This window comes from Indicator indicator, chromosome 14 (genome assembly GCF_027791375.1).
Source record: "Indicator indicator isolate 239-I01 chromosome 14, UM_Iind_1.1, whole genome shotgun sequence".
In the NCBI taxonomy this organism is placed as follows: Eukaryota; Metazoa; Chordata; class Aves; order Piciformes; family Indicatoridae; genus Indicator; species Indicator indicator.
Genome location: NC_072023.1, coordinates 27,093,324 through 27,117,097, shown reverse-complemented (window position 1 = coordinate 27,117,097; position 23,774 = coordinate 27,093,324). Strand labels below are relative to the sequence as shown.

At 46.0% G+C, this 23,774-nt stretch overlaps 1 protein-coding gene across 1 annotated transcript; it reads right to left on the bottom strand.

Annotated features, from left to right (window-relative positions):
• Positions 1-4,371: 4,371 nt before the first annotated feature.
• PEX26 (peroxisomal biogenesis factor 26) lies at positions 4,372-8,879 on the bottom strand. The gene is made up of 5 exons (XM_054386845.1): positions 8,692-8,879; positions 7,885-8,025; positions 6,997-7,310; positions 5,422-5,568; positions 4,372-4,606 (listed from the first exon to the last, which is right to left on the bottom strand). The coding sequence occupies exons 1-5, from the start codon at positions 8,862-8,864 to the stop codon at positions 4,503-4,505; spliced, it is 879 nt and encodes a 292-aa protein (XP_054242820.1). The 5' UTR covers positions 8,865-8,879; the 3' UTR covers positions 4,372-4,502.
• Between the last annotated feature and the right edge of the window lie 14,895 nt (positions 8,880-23,774).

The following is a 23,774-nucleotide window of genomic DNA, read 5'->3' as shown; positions in this document are numbered from 1 at the left end:
GCAGAGAGAAAATAGGAGGGGAAAACAGTGAGGAAAATACATATAAGAGAGAAGGGATATCACCGTTCCCCTGGTTTGAAAATGCTTTGTCGCAGGAGCAGTTCCAAGTTTCTTGGCGGTGGCAGGGAGCGGTGCCAGCCAGGTGGTACACTCTGGGCCGCAGGCAGCGCGAAGCAGGGCTGTGCCATGGGGCTGGTGTCAGGGATGCAGACTGAGCAGAGAGGCGAAGCAGGGTTGTGCCATGGGGCTGGTGTCTGGGACGCAGACTGAGCAGAGCGGCGAAGCAGGGCTGTGCCATGGGGCTGGTGTCTGGGACACAGGCAGAGCAGAGCGGCGAAGCAGGGTTGTGCCATGGGGCTGGTGTCAGGGACGCAGACTGAGCAGAGCGGCGAAGCAGGGTTGTGCCATGGGGCTGGTGTCTGGGACGCAGGCAGAGCAGAGCGGCGAAGCAGGGCTGTGCCATGGGGCTGGTGTCTGGGACGCAGGCAGAGCAGAGTGGCAAAGCAGGGTTGTGCCATGGGGCTGGTGTCAGGGATGCAGACTGAGCAGAGCAGCGAAGCAGGGTTGTGCCATGGGGCTGGTGTCTGGGAGACAGGCAGAGCAGAGCGGCGAAGCAGGGCTGTGCCATGGGGCTGGTGTCCGGGACGCAGGCAGAGCGGAGCGGCGAAGCAGGGCTGTGCCATGGGGCTGGTGTCTGGGAGACAGGCAGAGCAGAGCGGCGAAGCAGGGCTGTGCCATGGGGCTGGTGTCAGGGATGCAGACTGAGCAGAGCGGCGAAGCAGGGCTGTGCCTTGGGGCTGGTGTCAGGGATGCAGACTGAGCGGAGGGGTAAAGCCAGGCCGTGCTACGTGGCTGGTGGCCAGGATGCAGGCAGCAGGCGGGACTGGGTGGAGCAGTGAACCCAGGCCATGCCATGTGGCTTGTCTCTGGGATGCAGGCCAAGCAGAGCTGCGAAGCCAGGCTGTGCCATGGGGCTTGTCTCCAGGATCAGGTAGTGAGGTGGGGAACTGAATGGTTTGGGGCACCGAATGGTGTGGGTCTGATCAGAGCAGCAGGGATGCAGGTCCGTGCCACGTGGCTGCCTGCCATGGAGCCCTCTAGGCATCAGTACGAGCGGAGAGCCGTGGGGCACTGCAGAGTAGGCAGTGCGGATTGGCGGCAGGACAGGGAGCAGAACAGAAGCAAGTGGCTCCATGACATAGAGTGCAGAGGATCACAGGATGTTAGGGGTTGGAAGGGACTTCTGGAGAGCTTTGCATCCAACGCCCCTGCCAGAGCAGGACCACAGAGTCCAGTGCAGTCCCACAAGGACACACCCAGACAGGGCTGGAAAGTCTCCAGCAAAGGAGACTCCACAACCTCTCTGGGCAGCCTCTTCCAGTGCTCTGTGACCCTTACAATAAAGAAGTTCTTCCTCATCTTGAGGTGGAACTTCCTGTGCTGTACTTTACATCTATTGCCCTTTGTCCTATCACAGGGCAGAAGCGAGCAGAGACTGTCCCTTTCCCTTCCTGACACCCAGCCCTTATATTTATAGATCCCCTCTCAGTCTTATCCTCTCCAGACTAACCAGCCCCAGGGCTCTCAGCCTTTCCTCATCAGGCAGTGCTCCAGTCCCTTCATCATCCTCATAACCCTCTTTTGGACTCTCTTAAGTAGATCCTTGTTCCTCTTGAACTGGGGACACTAGAACTGGATGCAGTATTCCAGATGAAAATATTCCAGGAAAACACAGCTAAATACCAGGCACTTTATACTTGTTTGTACTGGTCTTGGCCATCCCCCATGATCACTAAGACATTTAGATACCTTTTTTTTTAAAGAAAAAAATAAGCTGGATTTTTCACAGAAAGCAATTACCACTCTCTAAACTGCTATGAAAATGCAGACTTGTACCCTACCAGTATCATCAATTGATTAGATCTCACCAGAGTCCACTGCACAAGTCTCTACTTACTTCAAATGTGCCTATACAATGAGGATGCAGTAAAACATTCCAGGAAATTGTCTGAAAACCGGATAGAGTGTCAAGACATGAAAAGTTTTCATACACTTAATCACAGCACAAATAAGCAACTCTACAACGAGGTAAATCAGTAGTCACTTTATTGTGAAATATTGCAGTTTTAATATTCATAAAACCCCGATAGCTTTTTTTCCTGCCTTCTTGCCCTCTCAAGATGAAAGCAATATAATAAAAATGCAAAATCAGTAGTAATCAAAAAAAGGTGAAGGTTACCAACCTACATTTAAAAATCAATCTGAATGTTAACAGTCCTGGTAAGTGACAGGCTATGGCTTTTAACAATTCTAAACATCATGTATGGCTTGCCCAGCCCACTGGTCCCAGCTCCCAAAACACGGTTCTGCCATCTAAACAAAAACATTAATAGAAAACTAGAGAAAAAAAAAGGCTGATATCTAAACAGTCAGTTTGGTGAGAATTTGGCCCAACTTCAGAGAAAAGTTTGCCATTTCATTAACTGGCTTACCAACTACTTAAGGTGAGACCTTGCAGTGTAGGGGGCCAGTAGACACAACAGTAACTGCTTGAAAGAGCTCAACTCCAGACAAAAGCTTCTGTGTTTTATTCTGCCTGGCTTCCCATCATTGTTGGTGGCAGAGATGCAACTACACTTCCAGTGGGATTACAAGAACCATCTAGCAATATCAGGAGCAGCTCTTCCCTATGTGTACTGAGTATGTAAAAAAATAACTTTCCAATAGGGTGAAGTAGTACATAATGCTTATCCTGCTGTAAAGTCCTAGCAGAAACAACAACTCTGGGGAAAAATATGGGATTCTTTTAGGTTTCACTCTGAGGCAACCTGAGACAACTAGGCAAGGCCGTTACTGCACTGAATGACCTGCCACGGTTTCTGATACTAATATTGAAGTATTTCTCTGCTGGGATAATCCAAGAAGAAACAGACACAGAACCACTTTTAGCAGTGAAGATGCAGACTGTTTTTAAAGTGTCCCAGTAGTTAGTAAAGCAACAGATCACACACAGCTGAAAGCATCAACACGCTGCTATCCATGTGAAGAGTGAACCACCACTCCAGTGCACTTCTGGAGACCAAGGAACAACCTGAAGAGGACTGCTGTTTTAAGACATCACAGTGGGTGGCTACTTCTCACAGGTTGGTGTAGTGGATAGAATCTGCCCATCAGCAAGGCTGCTTTGTTCAACTTTTGTAGTTTGGGTGATGTCAAGTCAGCTTGACTCTTTCTGGCACAAATGCTAGGATGGAAGGCTACTTGTTTGCCACAGAAACTCCTTGCCTTGAACTTGTCCTCTCCAGTAAACAAGTATGCTCCAGTAAAAGCAACTGCAGCAAAGGAGAGGTCAGCACTCTCTCCTTTGGAATTTGCCCTTTCTCAACTGATGATACATGAATGGATGGAGAAGAAACTGATGTTCTAACCCAAACCTCCAATTCCACCCCAAGAAGCCAGAAAGGGGGTCAGTCTGCTGACAAGATCTTCTGCAAAGAAAATTTTCTTGCCACCAACCTGAGGAAGGTTTTGGGATCTCAGAGAAGTGCCTCTTCTACCTATTAATAAACTTTTGTTCTGAATGATAGAGCACTGCTAAATGGCTCCCATGTAACCCATGACTTTAGGTACTGGGGGCAGTCAGAGCAATTCTAGACATGGAGACTTTTTGCCATCTGCATAAACAAAGTGAGAGACAGAGACAAACAATGAAGCAATCCAACTATTCAACTAGCCAATAATACAGAAGAGAGTTTAAAAAAAAAAAATCTATTTCCTTACCACCACCACCATGTGCTCCTAAGAATTACTATGCATTAGCCAAGCACAAAGTGCTGTAACTTGCATTTAAGAAGAGTAGATGTAGCACAATAGTCTTTGTGGCTTAAATATGACTAAAATCAGAAGTGCTTGCATAAGGAAACATCAATCACAAGAGGAACCATGCAACAGCCTTCACTTTCCCCAGTATTCTTCTTCCACATGCTTGTCCAAGATACCATGCTGCAGAACTGGGCTTTTCAGATGTCTTCAGGCAAACCAGAATATTCCTCTATTTGTACTCCATTGCCTTTTACAGTGGTGCCTCCAGGAATGCCATTTCACTTGCTCACAAATCTGCCCAGTGTTTGCAAGGATGGAGCCTTCTTCCATAGGTCAGAATTGGCTACACAACCCTCACTCAAGTTACAGCCAAAGCAGTGTGTGAAAAGGAGGATTCTTACTTGGTTACAGATGATAGAAGGAATATCTTTACCCTGGTGTTGGACAGAACAGTGCTGTAAAGCCAAGCAAAATGTCAGGAATGCTTGTCATGGTTCCAAAATTCATATACCACCATTCCCCAGATGAAGGAACTAAGGTATCATCACACAGGAGCTCACAAGTAGTCATCTCAATTGGGGCACTAATTTCAGTGGTCCTTGAAGAGACTGATTACATCCTCAAGACAAGCTGACAGTTTTACAGCAGGAGAGAAAAATGCATTCTGTGACGGAAGACACTTAGTCTTGAACTGGAGATCTATGGACTGGAGAAAATACAGCTGCCCAAGCCTGTCTGAAGAGCTGGACCAGTTTGTAAATAAACGGCAGTGATGTAGGAGAAGCTGCAGAACAAACCAAAAAGCAGAAGAGCCTTTATTGTAGAAGGTAAGACTGAAATATACTATTATATTAAGAAAAAGGCTAATATTTTTCTTACTATTATATTTAGATAAATACTAATATACTAAGAAAGAACGAATCCCAAATAGAGTGAATGGAAACCTCATTGCTGTATTTCCTTGTGTTTGGTTCAGCACTTGGGCCTTCACTTACAGCACTGCTCGCATTCCTAGTGAGCTGCCTTCAGCATTTCCCAAAGGACTATGTGCAGAACAGCACTGGGGTGCCTGCCACCCAGCGAAGGGGAAACACCCAACCCCACCACACCCCAGCTACCTTCTCTGGATCATGGAATGAGCCCATTCTTCAGTGACAGCAGCAGTCACTAGCAGCCATCACCAGACTGACTTCACCATAAGCAGATCAAACACATGATTCTTTCTGTCCTGGGCAACTCTCTGCCCTCCAGACAGAGCAGCCCTAGAAGGCAATCACTCTTTGAAGGGAGATGCACCTTGTATCACCACAAGATGAACAAGGCAGAGACCAAGTCTAGGACAGCTCAGTCTGGCCTTTCTCAGTCTGTACATGCTCTGTTGAAAAGAGCTGGGGATGGAATAGCTGTTTCCAGAAAACTGGGCTTTGTGGAGCTACGTTTTTCTACATGGACTGTGACTGCAAACATTAGAAACAAGCCCAAATAAGTAGTTCTTAGCCACCCAGTTTTTGTGTCATCCCCAAATCTATCAAAAAGCAACTGTGTTCTGCTCTGTAACCATACTGGCATCTTTTAAACATAGCAATCTTAGTGCTGTACCTGGGTCTAATCTCACCACCACCAGGTACAGCAGAAAAGTAGCCAACAGGATCTTTTTGTAAGGAAGCAAATACAAGTGGCTAGACAAGGACCTCAGTACTCTACGTAGCAATGTCAACATGGTCAACAGTTTTTGGGACAAAGCACCTAGAATACAAGAACAGAAAGGCTGTTAGAGCAAAGTAAAGTTAAAAAGTAATCACAGATACAGAATATAAGAAATTAAAGTAAGGCCATTCATAGTTTGATTGCATGAGAGTGAGGTTGGTGTTTTTTTCTGTAATAGGGAACAGAGACACTACAATTTCGTAACACGATTCATTTTTATACCTTTTTTTTTTTTTTGAAAGGCATCTATTTTAGTAAACTATGACCTTATATCACAGTAGTGCCAGCTTCTCTCCTGGGAGATAAGGTCAAGTGATTTCCAGTTCTGGAGGAAAAACAGTACTTAAAATAGCAGATAAGACATTGTTCTACATTGGCTCAGTTATAAATAGAGATAAGGCAGAATACATAAAGCCAACAAAACATGCACTGAAAGGACTGCTAGTTAGTTTTAGTTTCCCTTTTGCACCTTTTTTTTAAAAAAATAACAGAAAACCCACATTTAATCTGAGGTGAATTTTCTCATCTCTTGATGCTGGCAGAGACTAAATACATTTTGTAACTGTCAGTAAATGGATCACTAAGTCCTGCACCTGGGAAGGAATAATAAACTGCACCAGTACAGCTTAGGAGGTGATCTGCTAGAGAGTAGCCCTGTGGACCTCAGAGTCCCGATGGACAACAAGTTATCCATGGGTCAGCAATATGCCTTTGTGGCCAAGAAGGCCAATGGCATCCTGGGGTGCATTAAGAAGAATGTGGCCAGCAGATGGAGTGACATTCTCTGCCCTGGTGAGACCTCACCTGGAATACTGCATCCAGTTCTGGGGTCCCCAGTTCAAGAGGGACAGGGACCTACTTGAGAGAATCCAACAGAGGGCTACAAAGATGATGAAGGGACTGGAGCACTGCCTGATGAAGAAAGGCTGACAGCCCTGGGGCTGTTTAGTGTGGAGAGGACAAGATTGAAAGGGGATCTGATCAAGGTCTATAAATATCTGAGGGCTGGGGGTCAGGAAGGAAGGGACAGGGACAGCCTCTGCTCACTTGTGCCCTGGGATAGGACAAGGGGCAATGGATGGAAACTACAGCACAGGAAGTTCCACCTCAGCATGAGGAAGAACTTTATTGTGAGGGTCACAGAGCACTGCAACAGGCTTCCCAGAGGGGTTGTAGTGTCTCCTCCTCTGGAGACTTTCAAGTCCTCTCTGGATGTGTTCCTGTGCGACCTGCACTAGATTCCATGGTCCTGCTCTGGCAGGGTGGGGAGGGGAAGCAGGACTCGAAGATCTCCAGAGTTCCCTTCCAACCTCTAACATCTGTGAGCCTGTGATTCCTTCTGAAAACTTCCTGGTTTGTCATGACAATATTCCTAATACCTAGTTAACACTTGTGACTCTTTGTTAGTAAGGCACTAACTACAACTAAAATCAGAAAGAAAAAGAGGAGCACAGAGGGAAAGCCTACCCAAGAGAGTTTCTGTTGCTGTGTCTTCCTGCTCTTCAGCAGCTGAATGCATCTCTTCGCGCTCAGCCCACTGACGCCGGCTCTCACAGATGTTCCCCAGGAAGGTTTGCTGCTGCTCGCTGTCTAAAATGTCACAGCTGCGCACAAGCTCCTCTGCTTCCTCGAAGCGGCCCAGTGGAAGCAACACGTGCAGCAGATAGAGCTCCAGCAACAAACCATACTCGGGGAGGTTCCTATTGGTCTGGTCTCTCAACCAGCTACTGCCAACCTCCAGCGTCACCTGAGGCTCTTTAACTTTGCTGTATAAGAGGATACTGAAATACAAGAAAGCAATATTGAAAAACGCTAAATCTTTTAAACTGGGATCACTGACAGTTACTACCCACAAGCAGCTATCATGAAGGCACGTTATCAGGGTCTGCAGTTTAATTTCATAGACTCAGAGAATAACCCAGGTTGGAAGGGACCTCAGAAGGTCCTGTGTGCAACCTTTTGTAAAGGTATCTCTTCTCCACTTCTGATCTTACCACATTATTTTCTCAACCAAACCTGTAAAAAAAGCCTAGAGAGTGGTTACAGTCACTTACACATTTCCTCAGACTGGCAATTCTTTTCCCTGCTGAAGCAGGAAGACTTTTCTGAGGCAGACAACAGGTAAAGAGCCACCCATGTCACTTCCTCAGCATCACCATCTGTATTTTGTCACTGTGAAGCAATCTGCAGGCCTGCAACCACATTCCAGTACACACAGGTTGAGAACAGGCCTGTTCCAGGTTCCGCTTTCATCCTCACCACACAAAGTGAAAATACCACACAATATTCACGTCTGACCTTCTATTAAACTTAATGCAAGCCCTATGTATGTCATAGCCACAGAGAGAAACTCACCACAGCTCCAGAACTTTTGGAGGCAGACGTTCGGGGACGTGGTAATACTGTAGGACCCAAGACAGAACTTCCCTCCACCGGTTCATCTCCGCCAGCGCCTGAATCCCCACAACACAAAGGGAGCATTTCACTTCTGCAGAACTGATAATGAAGAGACACCTAAATAAGTGTTTCTTACAACCACATTGCATCCCTTCCAGTGAGCTGCAGCCTAGCCTAGGTACTCCACAGGTCTTTGGCAGCCACCTTCTCTCTCCTTAGCCCTCATAAAGCAAATTCAAGCTTCCAAAAAGATACACTGAGTCGGCACCTAGGAGGCACATGGCCTTTCCTCAAACAGGCAGAGGTCCCTTCCTATGAACCATGTCAGTGTAGACAGGCCATTATCAAACAGTGGCCAAAGCCAAGCAGGGTTTATAAACAGTTGCTAACTCATTTTTTAGCACCAAGTGCCATTCTCCATTAATTTAATTAAGGAAAAGCCAAGCCACAACACAACAAGGACCTTCGGTGCTGTTGCCATTCATACAGATACTTATTCGAACCTATGAGGCTCTCGCATAAAAAACAAACAAACAAACAAACCTTCATACAGATACTTATTCGAACCTATGAGGCTCTCGCATAAAAAACAAACAAACAAAACCAAAAAACTTCTGAAACCCCCAAGCCCCTCTATTTAAAAAACAAGTCACAAACAGGCCAGACACAGCCTGCAGTTAGAAATCAGCCTGACCCTGAAGCGACACCGGGCAGCTGCCCAGAGCCGCCCTCTTACCACTCCGCAAGCCCGGCGACCACTCGCACCTCTCTGGGACGGGGCTGGTGCCGGATCCGGGACCCAGGCTGTCGCAACCCGCCTCACACCTCTCCACGGCGGCGGCGAAGTCCCGGTGCAGCACCAGCAGGTCCGCCGCCTCCTCAAGCAGCGAGGCCGCCTGGGCCGCGACCGGGGACCAAGTCAGAGGCTCGCTCCTCATGGTGGCCGGAGGGCTGCTGGGAGGGCTGCTGCCACCCTCCCCGCGTCCCACCGCCCGCCTCCCGCCCGGCTCTGGCTCCAGCACCGCCGCCTCCGCCGTCCCCAGGGCTCGGCTCGGCTCAGCTCCGCTCGGGCTAGCAGCAGCGGCGCGGCCGGAAGGCTGTAAGGCGACCTCCGCGCCACCGCCTCCCAGCAGCGGAAAGGCTGCCCGGGCGGACATCTGCCTGCCCCGTGGGCCAGTGGGACTTGTAGTCTAGCGGTGACGTGAGGGAAAGGGTGTCAGCGGCTGCCGGGCAAGGGGCAGGGAGGCGGCGGCAGCTCCTCGGCGGGCTGGTTCTCCGGGGTGTTCTATCGCCTGCGTTCAGGGCGGTGGCAGAGGCGACTCTGCCAGAATGAGCAGCTAAAAGCGGGGCCTTGGGGGAGCCCTCCGAGAAACTGCGGACGCAGGCTGTGGGATCACTACGTTTTCAGCCGAAACAGTCTTCGGTGCTCGGTCTCTGCCAAAACTCCCTTCAGTTTCTCAATCGGTGTGGCTGCCAAGGGGCAACGGCGAAGCCAGCCGGGCTTGCTGCCCGCCTTAGCAAGTGGATCCGAGCTCCGCAGCGCCGCTTGTTGTTTTCCCTGTGGCCGCCAGGCGTCAGCCCAGCCCGAAGCGTGTCCGTGTTCGTGCCGTGCTACGGGTCCCGGAGGCGGCCGCTGCGGAATAAAGCAGCAGGGCAGCGGCCTTGCCGCTTTCTTCACCGCGGCCGGGCAAGCGGGAGAAGGGTTTTAACGTGGGTGGTACCGGTCTGGGCAGGACAATGGGTGGCCTCCTCCGAGCCTTTTCCTCAGTCACGCCGTGTCCACAGTTACAAGTAAATGACGCTGTTCAAGGAACTGGCGTCTGGACATAATAACAGCGACTCCATCAGTACCCTGCGGGCGATGATTCACGTTCTTCTTCTGGTGTTACTTAAAAACAATAGGGTGTCTTGGTTACAAGATAATTCTGGCAGGCAGTGCAAACACTCCTCAAAAATGAATCTGCAGGAGGGGCAGGATTTATTTGTAACGCTGACATGATTGCCTACTTTAAAAAATCACATAGGCTCCCGTGGAATACGTTGAAAAGTGAAACACATCTTTTAAAGGGGAGTGTCTGTGCCATGTCTGTGTTGGAACTAGGGAAGACAGTACAATTAAATACTTGATCATAACTCTCTTTTTATAGGGCAGCTGTTTCCAGGAGGCTGGACCGTGTACCTGGCCCTTGCAGTAGTGGCAGAAGCACCCTACTGTAGCAGGTTTTGCACAGTGGTGCATCCAAGGGGTTTTTACACTCTCCCATTAACTGTGGAAGAAGTTCCTGGAGGATTCAGGTTGATTAAGGTGAAACCACAGCACAGAAACATTGCAAAAGGGCCCAGCAACTTAAGCAAAGGCAGAGATAAAGGCATTTCAGACTTCTGTTTCAGTTGCTTGGCACTTGCAATTTGGAAAACAACATTCCTTTTTGGGAACTACAAGTCCCAAAGTGCACTGTGGGAAAAACATGCCTCGTACCAGCTAGTGCCCAGCACAAATTCCCAAATATGGATAAGGAATCAATTTTGAAAAATGCTCACACTGGCTGGGTATTCTCCACTGAGACTCGGAAAAGGAGTGAGACAGCACAAAACCAAGGTAAGTTTGCAGCTTGCAAAGACACTGTTCAAGAATTTGTTTCCTGGGGAGCAGCCAGGAATATTCTGCCCCTTCAAAGGGCAATACAGTGTTGCATTTGTGATGTTGAAGTTGGCTTCTGTGGTGATGGGGGGAGGCATTTGAAACAGGCTACTGTTGTTTCAGGTGGGGAAGTGAGGAGCAGGACCAGCTGTGCTACAGAGTGAGTCAGATCCTGTTTCCCCTCAGATGCTCCTTATTAATACAGACCTATAGAAAGATATGTGAGCTGCAGCACTTCTGCACTTTTGTTAGAGGCAGGGAAGGGTTGGGGAGAGGTAGGAGCTGCTCTAAATAAAGATCTGTAGGAGTTTCAGTGTGGTTGTGTAAGAAGCCAAGACGAAACAAGCAGCCTTGTAATAACAGTCATTACAGATAAAATACGTTTCTCTGTAAGGCATGGTAGAATGTTTTTGCACTTCAGCCCCCTTCCTAGAGGGGACAGTGTCGTGCCTTGGAGGCCAAAACTTCCTGCAGCTCTCTGACCTACAAATAATACTAACTCGGTAACAGGACTGTTTCACTTCAGGCCAGGAATAATTACCAGTTTTACTGGCAATTTGTTAACAAGTGAAAATGAAATAATTCAGAAATAGAATCATCTTAGCAGGGATGAGAACGGTGTAGGTCCAGAATCAGGCACACACGAAGCCTTGGAGGCTGACCTAGCCGTCAGAGGTTGACCTGGTCGCGGCCAGGATTGACTCCTGCTTGGGTTTCTCTCCGCGGCAGATGAGATGTAGTCCGTGGGCTCTCTTCTGCTGAGTGACGTCAGGCGCAGCTGGTCAGCCTGATCTGTCATCCCAGCACCCTCCTCCTACTATGTAGGGTCATGGAGCAGCGAAGTCGGCATGGCACAGCGCTGCTAATGTCGGAGGTGCAGCCCAGCCCTGGGGAGCAGCCTGAGGCCATTTGGGCTGGTGAAGCAAACTGTCACATGGACACTGACTGCCAAATAAGAATGATGCTGTTTTTCCATCTTGCCTTAAACGTGAACAGCTTAAACTGCTTTTAAAGCTTAAAGACTCACCCTTGTACCTGCATTAGCCTGCACATCTGGGATACACTGCTACATTAGTGCTGGAGGGAGTGAGCATGTCTGCTGGTGCTCCTGAGGAACCATTTTCTAGTAAGCAGAAAAGCTAAAGTCAAGTGGACTTGCTGTCAGTGACAAGTAGTAAGAGGAAGCATCACACTGGATTTTGTGTCTTTGGGTGGGATGCTGATGCCTAGCTCCTAGCCTTTTATCTGAAACCAAGGATATTTCTTGATGCTGTAATCCTGACTTTCTATAGGAAAAGGGAAGTGAGTTTCAGAGGGGTCTAGTTTGTGTCTGCATCAGCTATGGATTCACAGATCCACACCCCCACCACCCAAGAGTTTAGAGTTACAGGCACCTGTAACAAGGCCTCCTGAGGTAAATCCCACAAGTATTAATCCAGATCTGACCAGCACACGGTCACAGGGCCAGGGGGCTGGCAATCAGCCTTTTCTGTGGCCTCTTCTGTGTCAGTAGGCTGTTAATATGAGATTAGCAGCATTAGGGAGACTGAGCTAGAAACAGTGAGGGCTAATGATTTGATTTGAAGAGAAAGGAACATTCATCTGAAAACAAAGGGAAGAGATGGAAATTATAAATGGCAATATAAACACAACTGAAGAAAGGATAATTTCTAGGAAAGATGCTGAGTTTTGTAGTACTTCATATCTTATCAGCAACTCTTAAATAAAGCAATGAGGTCCATGGAGACCACAAGTCCCAGTGTGAAGTGCTCTGTCTTTGTCACCATGTGCTCTTGTTTGAGTCTGGCTAGAGCATGACATGCCATAATTGCTTGTAATTTCCATCAGCAACACATCCCTATTAAACGTGAAGATATCTGGCTGCAGATCGCTTCAGGTAGCCCAGATCCGGGGCTCCCCTAGCTCATGGCAGGTGGTTGTCAAAGCCCTTGGTTGGATGAAGGTGAGCATTTTCTGGCAGTGCATTGAACAGATGGCTGATCTTGGCACTCTGCTTTCTTATCTCACCCAGTGTGGTGGCACAGAATCAACCCAATTTCATTGTTTCAAAAATAGAACTAGGAAGAGGCACCTCACCTGATGTTGAGATGCCCTGCTCACGCTCCAAGTGACTGTATTTAAAAGCAGTTGCCTCTTCTTTTGGCCGTGTGAAAACCTACAGAAACAACAGGCAAGGACAGAAGAAGGGAGAAAAGGAACCTACAGGTTCCAGCTCCAGGCCAACTCTGGGCTATCACATAAGAGTATGAGCAAATCCCTGTTGTAACCCTTACCCCAGAAGCACAAAATACTGTGTGAGGTGTGAATGCTAGAAACTGGGACACTGGAAACAAAGTCCTTTCCACAACTTGTTGAAACTTGAGTTGTACTGAGATGATGGCAAAAGCTTTCTGAAACAAAGGGGGATTTTAAGTTAATTAAGCCTCTTTCTTTGCTCCATATCAACCGAAATACTTGGCAATGCAGCAGTCAAAGAATAACAGCTGCTACTTTTTATTTCATTGTTACTGTCATAATAGGAATAATTAGTGCTGGGTGGGGCATTTCGTAGCTTTAAGCTGACCAATTTGGTTAAAGGCCTAAGGCATCTTCTTTTCTGCAACCAGTTATTATCTGTGAGAAAATACTAAAGCTTGTCATCACTCTAGATCACTTAAATCCTGTTTGCTTAGCACAGCATCTCTTTGCTCACTGCTTTAGAGTCACAAGCCCTTCCTAATAGTTAAACCTCTTCTCAGAGCCCCGCCTGCCAAAATCAGTTTCCCTCCATTAATCTCTACCTTTCCTCTTTTTCAAAAGCAAAACTTGTACTCTCCTGGTTGGGAGAAGTGTGAATCCTGAAAGTGTTTCCACCATGAGGCAAATAAGGTGATTTGAGAAAGTAAATTTCTTCTTGTTTTTAACCTAGCTTCCTCATTTCTCAGTACTTTTATCAGTGTTTCTCAGACATTCACCCCTCATTTTGAATGCACACTTACCACAGTCTCCTGTTAATTATTGCTCCTAGCAGGCAATGCATGTTCTGCTTCTTGGATCAGAAATCACAGAAAATGTTGCAGAAGTTAACAAATACTTTTGCATCTCAGGTCGTGGCTCTTACCTGGCCAGGTCATGCAATTCTTACAGTAGTTATGATGAGAGGTTGCTCTAGGAAAGTCAGCAATGCTGCAGAGTTGTGTTGTAGTGGCTCCTGAGACTCTGGAGAAGAACTGCTGGGAAGGAGCTGTTTGCTGATGCAGCCTTCATGTCTTGTGGCAAGTGTACCCCCATGTGCCCCTCTGGCAGGTGGACTGGGATTAGCTGGACTCCCTTGCTTGTCATTTTGCTTGCAAACTTGATACAGTAATTAAGAAGCTATTGCCTTTTAAAATTTTATTTATTAATTTGCCTCTGAGCTTTTTTATGTGGTTGATCAAAGTGCAGCTGATCTCTTTTGGGGAGGATTTCTCCCCTCCTTTTGAAGATCTGTGTGTTATTTTAGGGCCTGATTGATTTAAGAAGTACACTTATGATTTGTGTAAAATGAATGTCTCAAGCAGTCATTGGCCTTTATTCTCTGATGAGCTACTAATCTCTTCCCCTCTGTTCCTCCCTTACTTGCAGCTCCTTCTTGCCTTTCTCAGCAATACCAGATGCAGAAAAAGGTAGGATTAGGTGTCTAATTAGTTTATGTAGCCTTAGACATACGTGTTTACTTCTTGACACTGGGGGAAGGGCAGCCTGTGAGGAATCTAGCCCTTGAGAGTGGCCTGAGCCTGGGCAGGCTTAACAGGCAGGCCGAAATTTTCTGAGACACATTCTCATTCCAGACGCTTGTTCATGGAGGAAGTTAAATCCCAGTCTGTATTACCCAAGTTGAAATAATTTTTCATCTAGGGTTAGATCCAAAATGTTTATTTCCAAAAGATGACTCAGTGTGGACAGCCTGGGAAAAAAAAAAAAAAACAACAAACAACAACTTGCTTAAACCATTACAGAAAAGAGAATAAACTGTAATTAATATATTTGGGAACTCTACTGTAGATTGGGTAAGTTGTATTTTAAATACTTCTGGTTTATCAGACTTTAAGCTGTAACTCTCACATCTCCCATGGCACTCAACCTTCAGCAGATGTAACCAGGAGGATACAGCATGGCATGCCCACAGGAACTCACTCTGGATCAACACTGGCTAGTCTGGAGGGTGGTAATGCACTCCAGTGCTAGTTCTTGGCAGCCACTTTGCTGCAAAGTCAGTGGCTGCTTCTTAACCACCTCTGAGGAGGATTTGGATCAAGGTAGCTTGCTAGCTTTGCACTGAAGAGATCTTTTCCTGCATTTCCAGTGTGAGAAGGCCCTGATGGTGAGGATGAGGGCATCAGGGAGCAGTGAGAGCAGTGCTGTTCCATGAAGGGCGACAAGTCATGTGTCGAGGCAGGCAGGAGCAGTGTCCTCCCCAACTGGGACTTTGCCCACAGAGGACCAAAGCACAGTGGGCACTGCCAGATAAGGGGAGGTGAATTAGGTTCAGGGTCCATCCCAGGAGTCCAGTCAGGAGCAGCAGAAAGCAGGACATAGGTTCAACATCTACCCGAGAGATAGAGAGAAGGATGCAGACTTGCACAGCTAGGGGCAGGTGTTGCTCCAGCTGTTGCTAGGACAATTAAAGCAGTATATATTGTAGACTTGCACAAGTGTCTCGATTAGTTAAAAGTTACAAATTACCTGATAAGTAAGTTTAAAGCATATAGAGCTGATTGACTGGAGATGTTTTGTCTCCCTGGACATCAACTTCTCTCTTCATAAAGCAGAGATGATAAAATCATTGTCTGTCCTACCTGGAAGAAGGCATATTAGTTTTGTCATTTAAACTGTATTTACTGTATATAACTGTTCTGAGATACCTGAATGAAAAGAAATGGACAGTGTAAAGCAAAGGAGCAAGAATTCACTGCAGCTGTACAGACTAGTAAAATAAAATCACTCAAGAGCAAAGTAATGGGAATGAGATTCATGTATGAACTTTGGCCCATCAAGGCTTTCCATCAAGGATGGAACTTTCCATCAAGGATGGAAAATGGAGTGGGTTCTGCCAGAGAGTGGCAACTTGGTTTTTGCACTCATAGATAGGTAGCATCTGTCCTCCTGTTTCTCCTTAAGTGTATTTGTGAGGAAGCATTAGTAGGGTAGTAGACAGAAGAAGATGAAAGCTGCATGCTGGTATGTTGGGCTGGCACTAGAAATACATGGAAGTCATGAGGGTGAGGTCACTGTAAACACGAGGGAAGGTTAAGGGCAATAGAGGTCATGGTTAAGTTTGGAAGGGAAAGTGGATGGCCAGACCTGACTGATGATAGCTCTGGCGATTGGAAACAAAACCTTAAATAGCTCTCATTTGTTATGTGTATTCAAGTAGCCTCGTCCATGCCAGGGCTCAGCATCCCTCTTTCTGTGTCAAATTAAGGAGCAGTTAACATTCCCCATGAGCTGCAAGCTGCGGGAACAATAGTTCTATTCTGAGCTGCCCTCACAAGATTGTCTCAAGCCAGGTGTGTTCACCACAAGAAATCCAATGCTAGAAAGATACTGGGGTAATTTTAGGAGATAGAATCAGTGCATGCTAAATCCCCAAAGGAGCTGACTCTCAAAATAGTCTTAGCAGGGAACCATACTCTGTAAATCATTACCAAAAGTTAGACTGAAAGCATTAGAACACTTTGCATAATATGCACATAGTTTCTGCCTTGATCTTCCAAGCCACTGTTGTTTATTTTCCTAAACTTGCTGTGGTCAAGGCTGGTTCTCTGGTGTTGCTGCTCATGTGACAGTTGAGGATTCTGACTGGTCCAAAATAGGACAATGTGGAACTAAATCTGGTCCTAGAGCTGCCTGAATCATAGGGTTAAAAGAGGACTGTGAAGGACTTAATAGGCTGCCTACACATTGCTCAGCAAGTCAGAGGTTAACAAAGGACCTTATTCTTTGAAAAGATAATTGAGGCTGAAAACAAGTCAATCATCCCACAACTAAGCCATGGAGATCATCAGTTCTCCTGAACAATAGCTGCTGATGTTCACGATTTGGTGACTTAAGTGGTTAATCCTATAGAGAAAGCTGCATCCATAATGGAGTTTAAATGGGGGGAATCCACCCAATTTGACCCCTTGAGAATTGCTTCCTGCTGTTAACTTGATGGATATGTCTATAAATATCATGGTAGCCATCAGCAGATAAAATCTCACAGAGCTGAAAAGCCTCTCTCTATTAAATGATACATTGATCTCTGTGAAGCTTGGCTTAATGAGCCACAGAAACTAACCCTCCTGCTCTCCCAGAGTGACTGCAGCCAAAGAAGAGGAGGAAAGCTTCTGGGTTGGAAGAGACTTCAAGGATCATCCTCTTCCAACCCCTCTGCCATGGGCAGGGACACCTTACACTACATCAGGTTGCCCAGAGCTACATCCAGCCTGGCTGCAAAAACCTCCAGGGATGAGGCTTCCACCACCTCCCTGGGCAACCTGTGCCAGTGTCTCACCACCCTCCTGGGGAAGAACTTCTTCCTAACATCCACTCTGAGTCTATCCATTTCTATTTTTGCTCCATTCCCCCCAGTCCTATCACTACCTGATACCCTAAAAAGTCCCTCCCCAGCTTTCTTGTAGCCCCCTTCAGATACTGGAAGGCCACAATAAGGTCTCCTTGAAGCCGCCTCTTCTCCATACTGAACAGCCCCAACTCTCTCAGTCTGTCTTCACAGCAGAGGTGCTTCCTTCTTGACTGGGTGGAAAAAAATCAAACCCCTTACATACTCTTCCTTCCACTCAGTCTTCTCCACAAGGCTGTTCCTGACAGTCTGTATTGGGCACTCAGGTAGCATCTCATCAGCCTTTTGCTGCAATTAGTTCCAAATGTATCATTTGTTGTTTGTATTCATCAAAGAAAGCTGTCAGGCAGGACAGTCAGGGCAAAGCTGCCTTTGCAGTTTCCTTCAGATGAAGCAGTACCCTCCACAGCAGCAGGGAGTGCACAGGCATGTTTGTGTACCTTCCCTAGCACAGGTATCATTAGTGCTTGTGATGGTTTTGAAACTGTCTTTTTAATTTTTCTTCACAAAGTTCAAGCAGATAAGGTTAGGGAATGTAAATAAATCACTATTGGGTGTAAGAAAGCAAAATAATGATTATTCTAAACACTTCCATTGGAGAGATAGTGCTCACAGTCCTCTTTTGTTGTTTGGATGTGGTGGGTTGTGATTTGTGGGTTTTTTTGTTGCTGTTGTTTTAAGCTCAAAATCTTAAGGTTTTTAAGCCTGTTGGGTTATAATGCAAGGCTTGGCTTCTGATTTTCTACTCTCAGAGCTGTTGGTGCTGCACCCCATGATATAGTAGTACATAGACTTGAACCCCTGTGTTTGAATTCTCCATACTGTCTGTATGAAGCTTGCATGTCTGTGTGTGCATGCTGATCTCAGGATAATGCTCTCCTGGTATTTAGAGGTGCCAGCCACTAAAGAGTTAAATCATATTAAGTGGCTCTGATTTCTCTGTATGTTTCTTTTCTGCCCTGACTATTTATTTTTTCTTTGCTTTCCTCCTCCATTTTGTTCTCTTACTTTTTGCCCTTCAGTTGCTGGCTTACTCCAAATCCTATTGTTTCTCAGCACTGGGCACTTGTGCTGGGCAAACTCCTGGACATCACGGTGAGACTTACTTGGAGAACTTGCAACAGATGCTTTGCATGGGCTGCTCTGACTGGCAACCAGTGCTGTTAGAAGTCTTTTTCCAGAGTTAATGAAGGCCAAGACAAGAAAGATTAGAAGAAAGCAGGGCTTCATAGTCCCCCCAAACCCATGCCCAGAGCTGCTTACAATGTGAGGATACAGAAAGAAAGGAGATTTTGAGGGCACAATGATATGGGTGCTTGCTTCTCTTCTTTCATTCTATGCATGGACATTTCTGCTTAGAAAGTCCTGTGCTTGTCTAGCAGTGACCTGGGCAAGGAAGAAAGGAACATCACAGAGACTTTATTTCTGAACTTGTTCTTTGCTCCTTCAGTGTCTTTGAGCATGAGATAGTCTTTTGCTTCAGAGACCCTAGAAGGAGTTAAACTGGAACATTAGAGAAGGATCATGAGATTCACCAGCTCATGCTGCCCTGGTTGCACTCACTGTTGGGTCTGCTGAGCTCAGTGACTCAAAGAAAGGAGTTGTCATTACTTCTAAAGAGCCAGTGTGCTAAGAGAAAATGATTCTGCTCCATTTTCAGCAGTATCAACAAAACTGTTTACCAAGTTCCAAAGAGTTATATTTTTGGCATCCTGTGGCCTGTTTTGGCCTGTTGAATGTTACTTATGAGCAAGAAGGAAAGAACTCCACTCGACTCTCAATTATAAAGCAGAATTTGTATGGCTGACAGTTACAGGAAAACAAAGCAAAGCCAGTATTTTGTATATTTACCTCACAAACACTGGGGAGATGATAACCCTGGAGCTCAGTGATTTCAGTTGGAGGGGTATGTCCTGGCATTTTGAAGTCTTGTCTCTGGTCTCTCAAAACAACCACAACTTGAGGCACCCAAAATCAGCACTTGTGTATCTAGTTGTAAATGGCCTACTCAGGGTCATACAAGACTGTGGAGAAGCTGAGAGGTGGCCTTAAACCTTTCTTAGGAGCACGAGATTTCTGTTGCAGACAGGCTTCCTCTTTGGCCTGAGAGGTTACATTAAACATGACTCTGATGTAGGCTGTGCTCGGCCTCTGGAATATCAACAGAGTCCTGCTTAGGCTTCCTAAAGGAAGGACAGAACTGCAGATATTTCCAGGATTCAGCTGGGAAATGTATCTCCTTTTGGGAGGAGCTGGAACCCCCCTGGTTCCTACTGTTGTGTTGGGCAATGAGGCTGGTGAGAGGTCTGGAGCACAGCCCTGTGAGGAGAGGCTGAGGGAGCTGGGGGTGTTTAGCCTGCAGAAGAGGAGGCTCAGGGGAGACCTCATTGCTGTCTACAACTACCTGAAGGGAGGTTGTAGCCAGGTGGGGGTTGGTCTCTTCTCCCAGGCAATCAGTGACAGAACAAGAGGACACAGTCTCAAGCTGCACCAGGGGAAGTTTAGGCTGGATGTTAGGAAAAAATTCTTCCCTGAAAGAGTGATTGGCCCTTGGAATGGGCTGCCCAGAGAGGTGGTAGAGTCACTGTCCTTGGAGGTGTTTAAAAACAGACTGGATGAGGCACTTAGTGCTATGGTTTAGTTGATTATATGGTGTTGGGTGATAGGTTGGACTTGATGATCTCAAAGGTCTTTTCCAACCTGGTTAACTCTGTGATTCTGTGAGCAAGAGGAGCCTCCATCTGTTCTCAGTGCTGTGCAGATGCCGGCAGGCAATAGGTGCAGCAAGGCTGGAGTCTGAGCCTGAGGGCAAGGTGAAAATGCAGGTACGTAGATAACACGGCCCAAGGTCTCCACTTGGAGCTTCCATAAAAGCACATGTGGCAGTGGCAGAAAAGCTGTGTATGCTTGAAACAGCCACAGGAGGATGGTGTTGCTGGCCACGGTAGCACTGGCCACTGCCTGTGAGAGGGAATAGGAAAAGGCACAGGAAGAGTCTGGAGAGCAACAACAGTAAAATAAATAGTAGCCTAATAAACAATTCATGCCAAGGATTTGTACAGTACTTTACTTATTCAAAGCACTGAGCAAAACATTAGCTGATTAACTTTAATTAATCATTCAGGTAATTAAATGGAAGTGGAATGAAAGCAGTTAGAGGAAGTTTGGAGTGTAAGGGCTTCCTGAAACCATTAAATGATTTTGCTGTCTTTAATGGAGAGAAAAATTTCTTCCTTTAGGGTTTAAATGTGCTCACAGTGTGGGTGTTATTGCAGTTTTAATAACCACCTGCTTAATTTCCTGGCATGGGAGACTATATACAGTACAGCCAAAGCTCTCTTGTTTGTTTGAGTAACTTTGGCAGTTATATGTGGGCCTAACAAAAAAAAGCAAAGTATCTCCAGCTCTGTTTTTCAGGGTATGGAATGATGACCAGCTCCAGGAGGAAATCTTGTTCCTTTGGCTTCTCACCAGCAGGATGGATTAGTAATGCATTCCTTTGCAAAATGTAGCATTTGCCACTGCTGGCTGATAGGTTACTGTTACAGCATGACTTACTGCTTTAACTTCAGAGGAGGGAAAGATGAAGCTATTCTGTCATTTGACGTAGAGGAACTGCTGAATGAGTGTGGCAAAAGACACTGAGAATGCTGCAAGCAAAAGTTAATTTTTTAATGGATTAATTTGTTCCCCTGCAGTAGGAAGATAGGCTTTGGTAGCAGAAAATCAGTGCCACTCGATTCCTGGCTGTGACGTAGTTAGGTTTGTGTTACCACCTGCTGCCCACACTTATGTGGCATAAACTTCTGTCACAACTTGTGAAAAGATGCGTTTGCAAGTCAGCTGGCCTGAATCACTGCTTGGCTGATGAAGCCCTTAAACTGCTGGAAGAAGACCTTTTCCATGCCAGGCCACTGTAACTGCAGATCAAGCACGTAGCTTTGATCTCCTAAATACAAAGACGGATTGACCGCACTGTGTAAGTCAGGTTTTCAACTTACCTGCAACCTGAGAACTCAGTATCTTAATCAGGTACAATACAAGCAGTCTGTGCTGCAGATAAAGCCAACAACCTTCAAGAAAGCCATGATTCAGTAGGCTGCTAATTGGTCTGATACCTTTTCTATCCTCTGTGGAAAAGATTACAAAAGGCTGTGTTTTCTTCTGACCTGGAATACTGTCACTGCAAGCAATGAAAGCTATCAGAGTTCTTTTTTTGCTCTCTCCCTTTTTCTTCTGTCTAGTTCCCCAGGAGGCAGGAGATACTGGCAGCTAGATCTACTCCAGGCTTTTGCCTTTTGTTTTCCTGTGCTTTCCTCTTGGCACAGTTCACAAGTTTTCAGTATTGTGCTTCCACAATCACATGCTAAAATATTTGCACAGCTGTCTGATGACAGGAAAGGGAGGAAAGAGAAAATCCACTCTTCTGCTATTTGAAAAGTTTTAAACAAAACAACTACACAGAGTTTGGCATGAGTTAATCACATAAAATCTTCAGTTTGCTCTGCTCTTGTCATTTTTCACCTTGTCTGGTTTCTCCCATGTCCTTCACCTTCCTCTTTTTGTGGGTATAGATCCACCTTTTCATGCTGCTCTTAAAAAGCCTGTGGGACTTCATTGCCCACCTGTGAGCATTCACTTCAGACTGTTCCTAGCATACAGAAACAGGACTTACTCCTACAGTCTATAATCAGGCATTCTTCAGGCAAATCTCTGATTGAAGTCAGTGGAAGTTTTGGCAGAAGGACCACAAAACTAATTACATTCCTCCCCCAAGTATATATATTTTGGACGGTGATGAGAGATGAGAAAATACTGCCTAGAAAAAAGTCCATTAATAAATGAGAAGTAGATGTGGGGGAGAACAGTCGATTGAATTATTTATAATGGAGTTGTAAAATTGCTGAGTTGCTGAGCTTTCCAGAAAGCCATCAATAACAGGCATGACCATAACAGATGTTAATAGGAATATAGACAGGCAGAAGCAAGGATCTCCATGAAAATAAGGTGTGGAAATGTTATGAGAAAAAGAAACAAACCAAAAACAACCCAAAAACCTAGAACATACAAATAATTTAGCACAGAATGTATTAGAAAGTGATAACTTTCTAATAGCCTTGAAAACTCATTGTGGTTTAATTTTACCAGAGAATTTCAAGCAAAAACTGAACAAATGTGGGCCCATCCTTTACAAACAGAAAAACAGCACAGGCAACAACTGTAGATCATAGTGGAATTAAATGTGTGATTTAAAAAAAATGGATAGTTACACTAAGAGCAAAAATGAACCTCAGTTTTTGAAAGAACCAATCTTGTCACATTTTTTTGAGGGTCACAATTACCTAAGCAGTGACTGATGATACCAGGACAGATCTGCATTACATCCTGTGGTGCAATGATTCTGTGGTGCCTAAAAGAAGGAATAGTGAGAAGGGCAACAAGCTCTTTTTCAGCTTTGACATCTATAATTCACATGCATGGACTTCACTCCCACCACAAACAATCCACTCCCTTCCTACACACATAAACACACACTCCCTGCCTTTATCCTGCTGTCAGACCACACACACATCTCTGTCCACTCTCTGCCCTTTGCATGAGCCAGCCTTCTCTCTTGGATGCATCAACCCCTCCTCTGAACTAACTCCTCAGTTAAAGGTGTGCTTTTACCCTGCTCCACCAAGTTTGGCAGGGGGGGTGGGGTTAAGGCTTTCTTGCTGTCCTCAGTAGTGAGCTCCAGACAAAGCCTTCCTTCTGTGAGAGAAATTCATGACCAGGAATGTGGTTTGAACATCTATGGACAAAGGAACATTCATGTTCCCACTCCTGTTGCCTCCTAATCATTGAGAGGAATGAATGTACTATGGCTTTAGTCTTCCAGCTCAGATTTTCAAATCTATGTCCTCCTACCTACTCTAACATTGAGAGTAGCTCCCTTTTGCTTGTGATTGAGCATGCAGATGCAAAGATATACTCTCTCTGTGCTGGTCTGGATCCAGCAGCCAGAATGTCATTTGCAGTCCTTTAGCCTCTGAAACCTTTTATTTGTGAAATTAGCCTGATGAGACGACTGATGAGAAATTGGTTCTTATTAGCTGCTGTCATTTTTATATCCTCTTCAGTAAGTAATGGCAGAGCAGCCCTTGTGATCCCATTAAACAGCTCTAGCTAGTGCTCTGACTGTGGGATGATAAAGCTGCAACTGGAAAACACTTCTCGGTGCTGCAGGCCAAGCCCAGCCAGCTCCTCTCCCCTGCATTCCTCTGCTGCTTTCATACCCCCTGCTAGCCCAGCGTTATTGCTTCTCAGGATTGTCTTCTTCAGGGAACAGCTTCATTTTGAATGGCTTTATGCTATCACACCCAGAGGCACCAAGTCTTTTCCACTAAGCCAAGTGTTAAAACGTCTGAGGGAGGGGGAGGGGATATGTGTGTGTCAGCAAAGCAGATATATTTAATTATATGTACTAACCAGCATTTTAAGTGTGCAGTTCGGTTTCCAGTCATATTGGATTCTCATTGAAGATTACTTATAACATGTCTTTGTATGTTTACCATCCTCCTACCTGTGTGGAATCAGATGCTCCCGAGTCTGGGTGTACCT

Excerpts from the sequence above, each read along its gene's own strand:
- PEX26 (XM_054386845.1), bottom strand. The coding sequence starts at position 8,864 with ATGAGGAGCGAGCCTCTGACTTGGTCCCCGGTCGCGGCCCAGGCGGCC. Across the intron at positions 8,026-8,691 it reads ACCAGCCCCGTCCCAGAGAG|TTCTGCAGAAGTGAAATGCT; the intron begins GTGCGAGTGGTC and ends CTTCATTATCAG. Across the intron at positions 4,607-5,421 it reads GGTGGTGAGATTAGACCCAG|CTTCTCCTACATCACTGCCG; the intron begins GTACAGCACTAA and ends TTTGTTCTGCAG.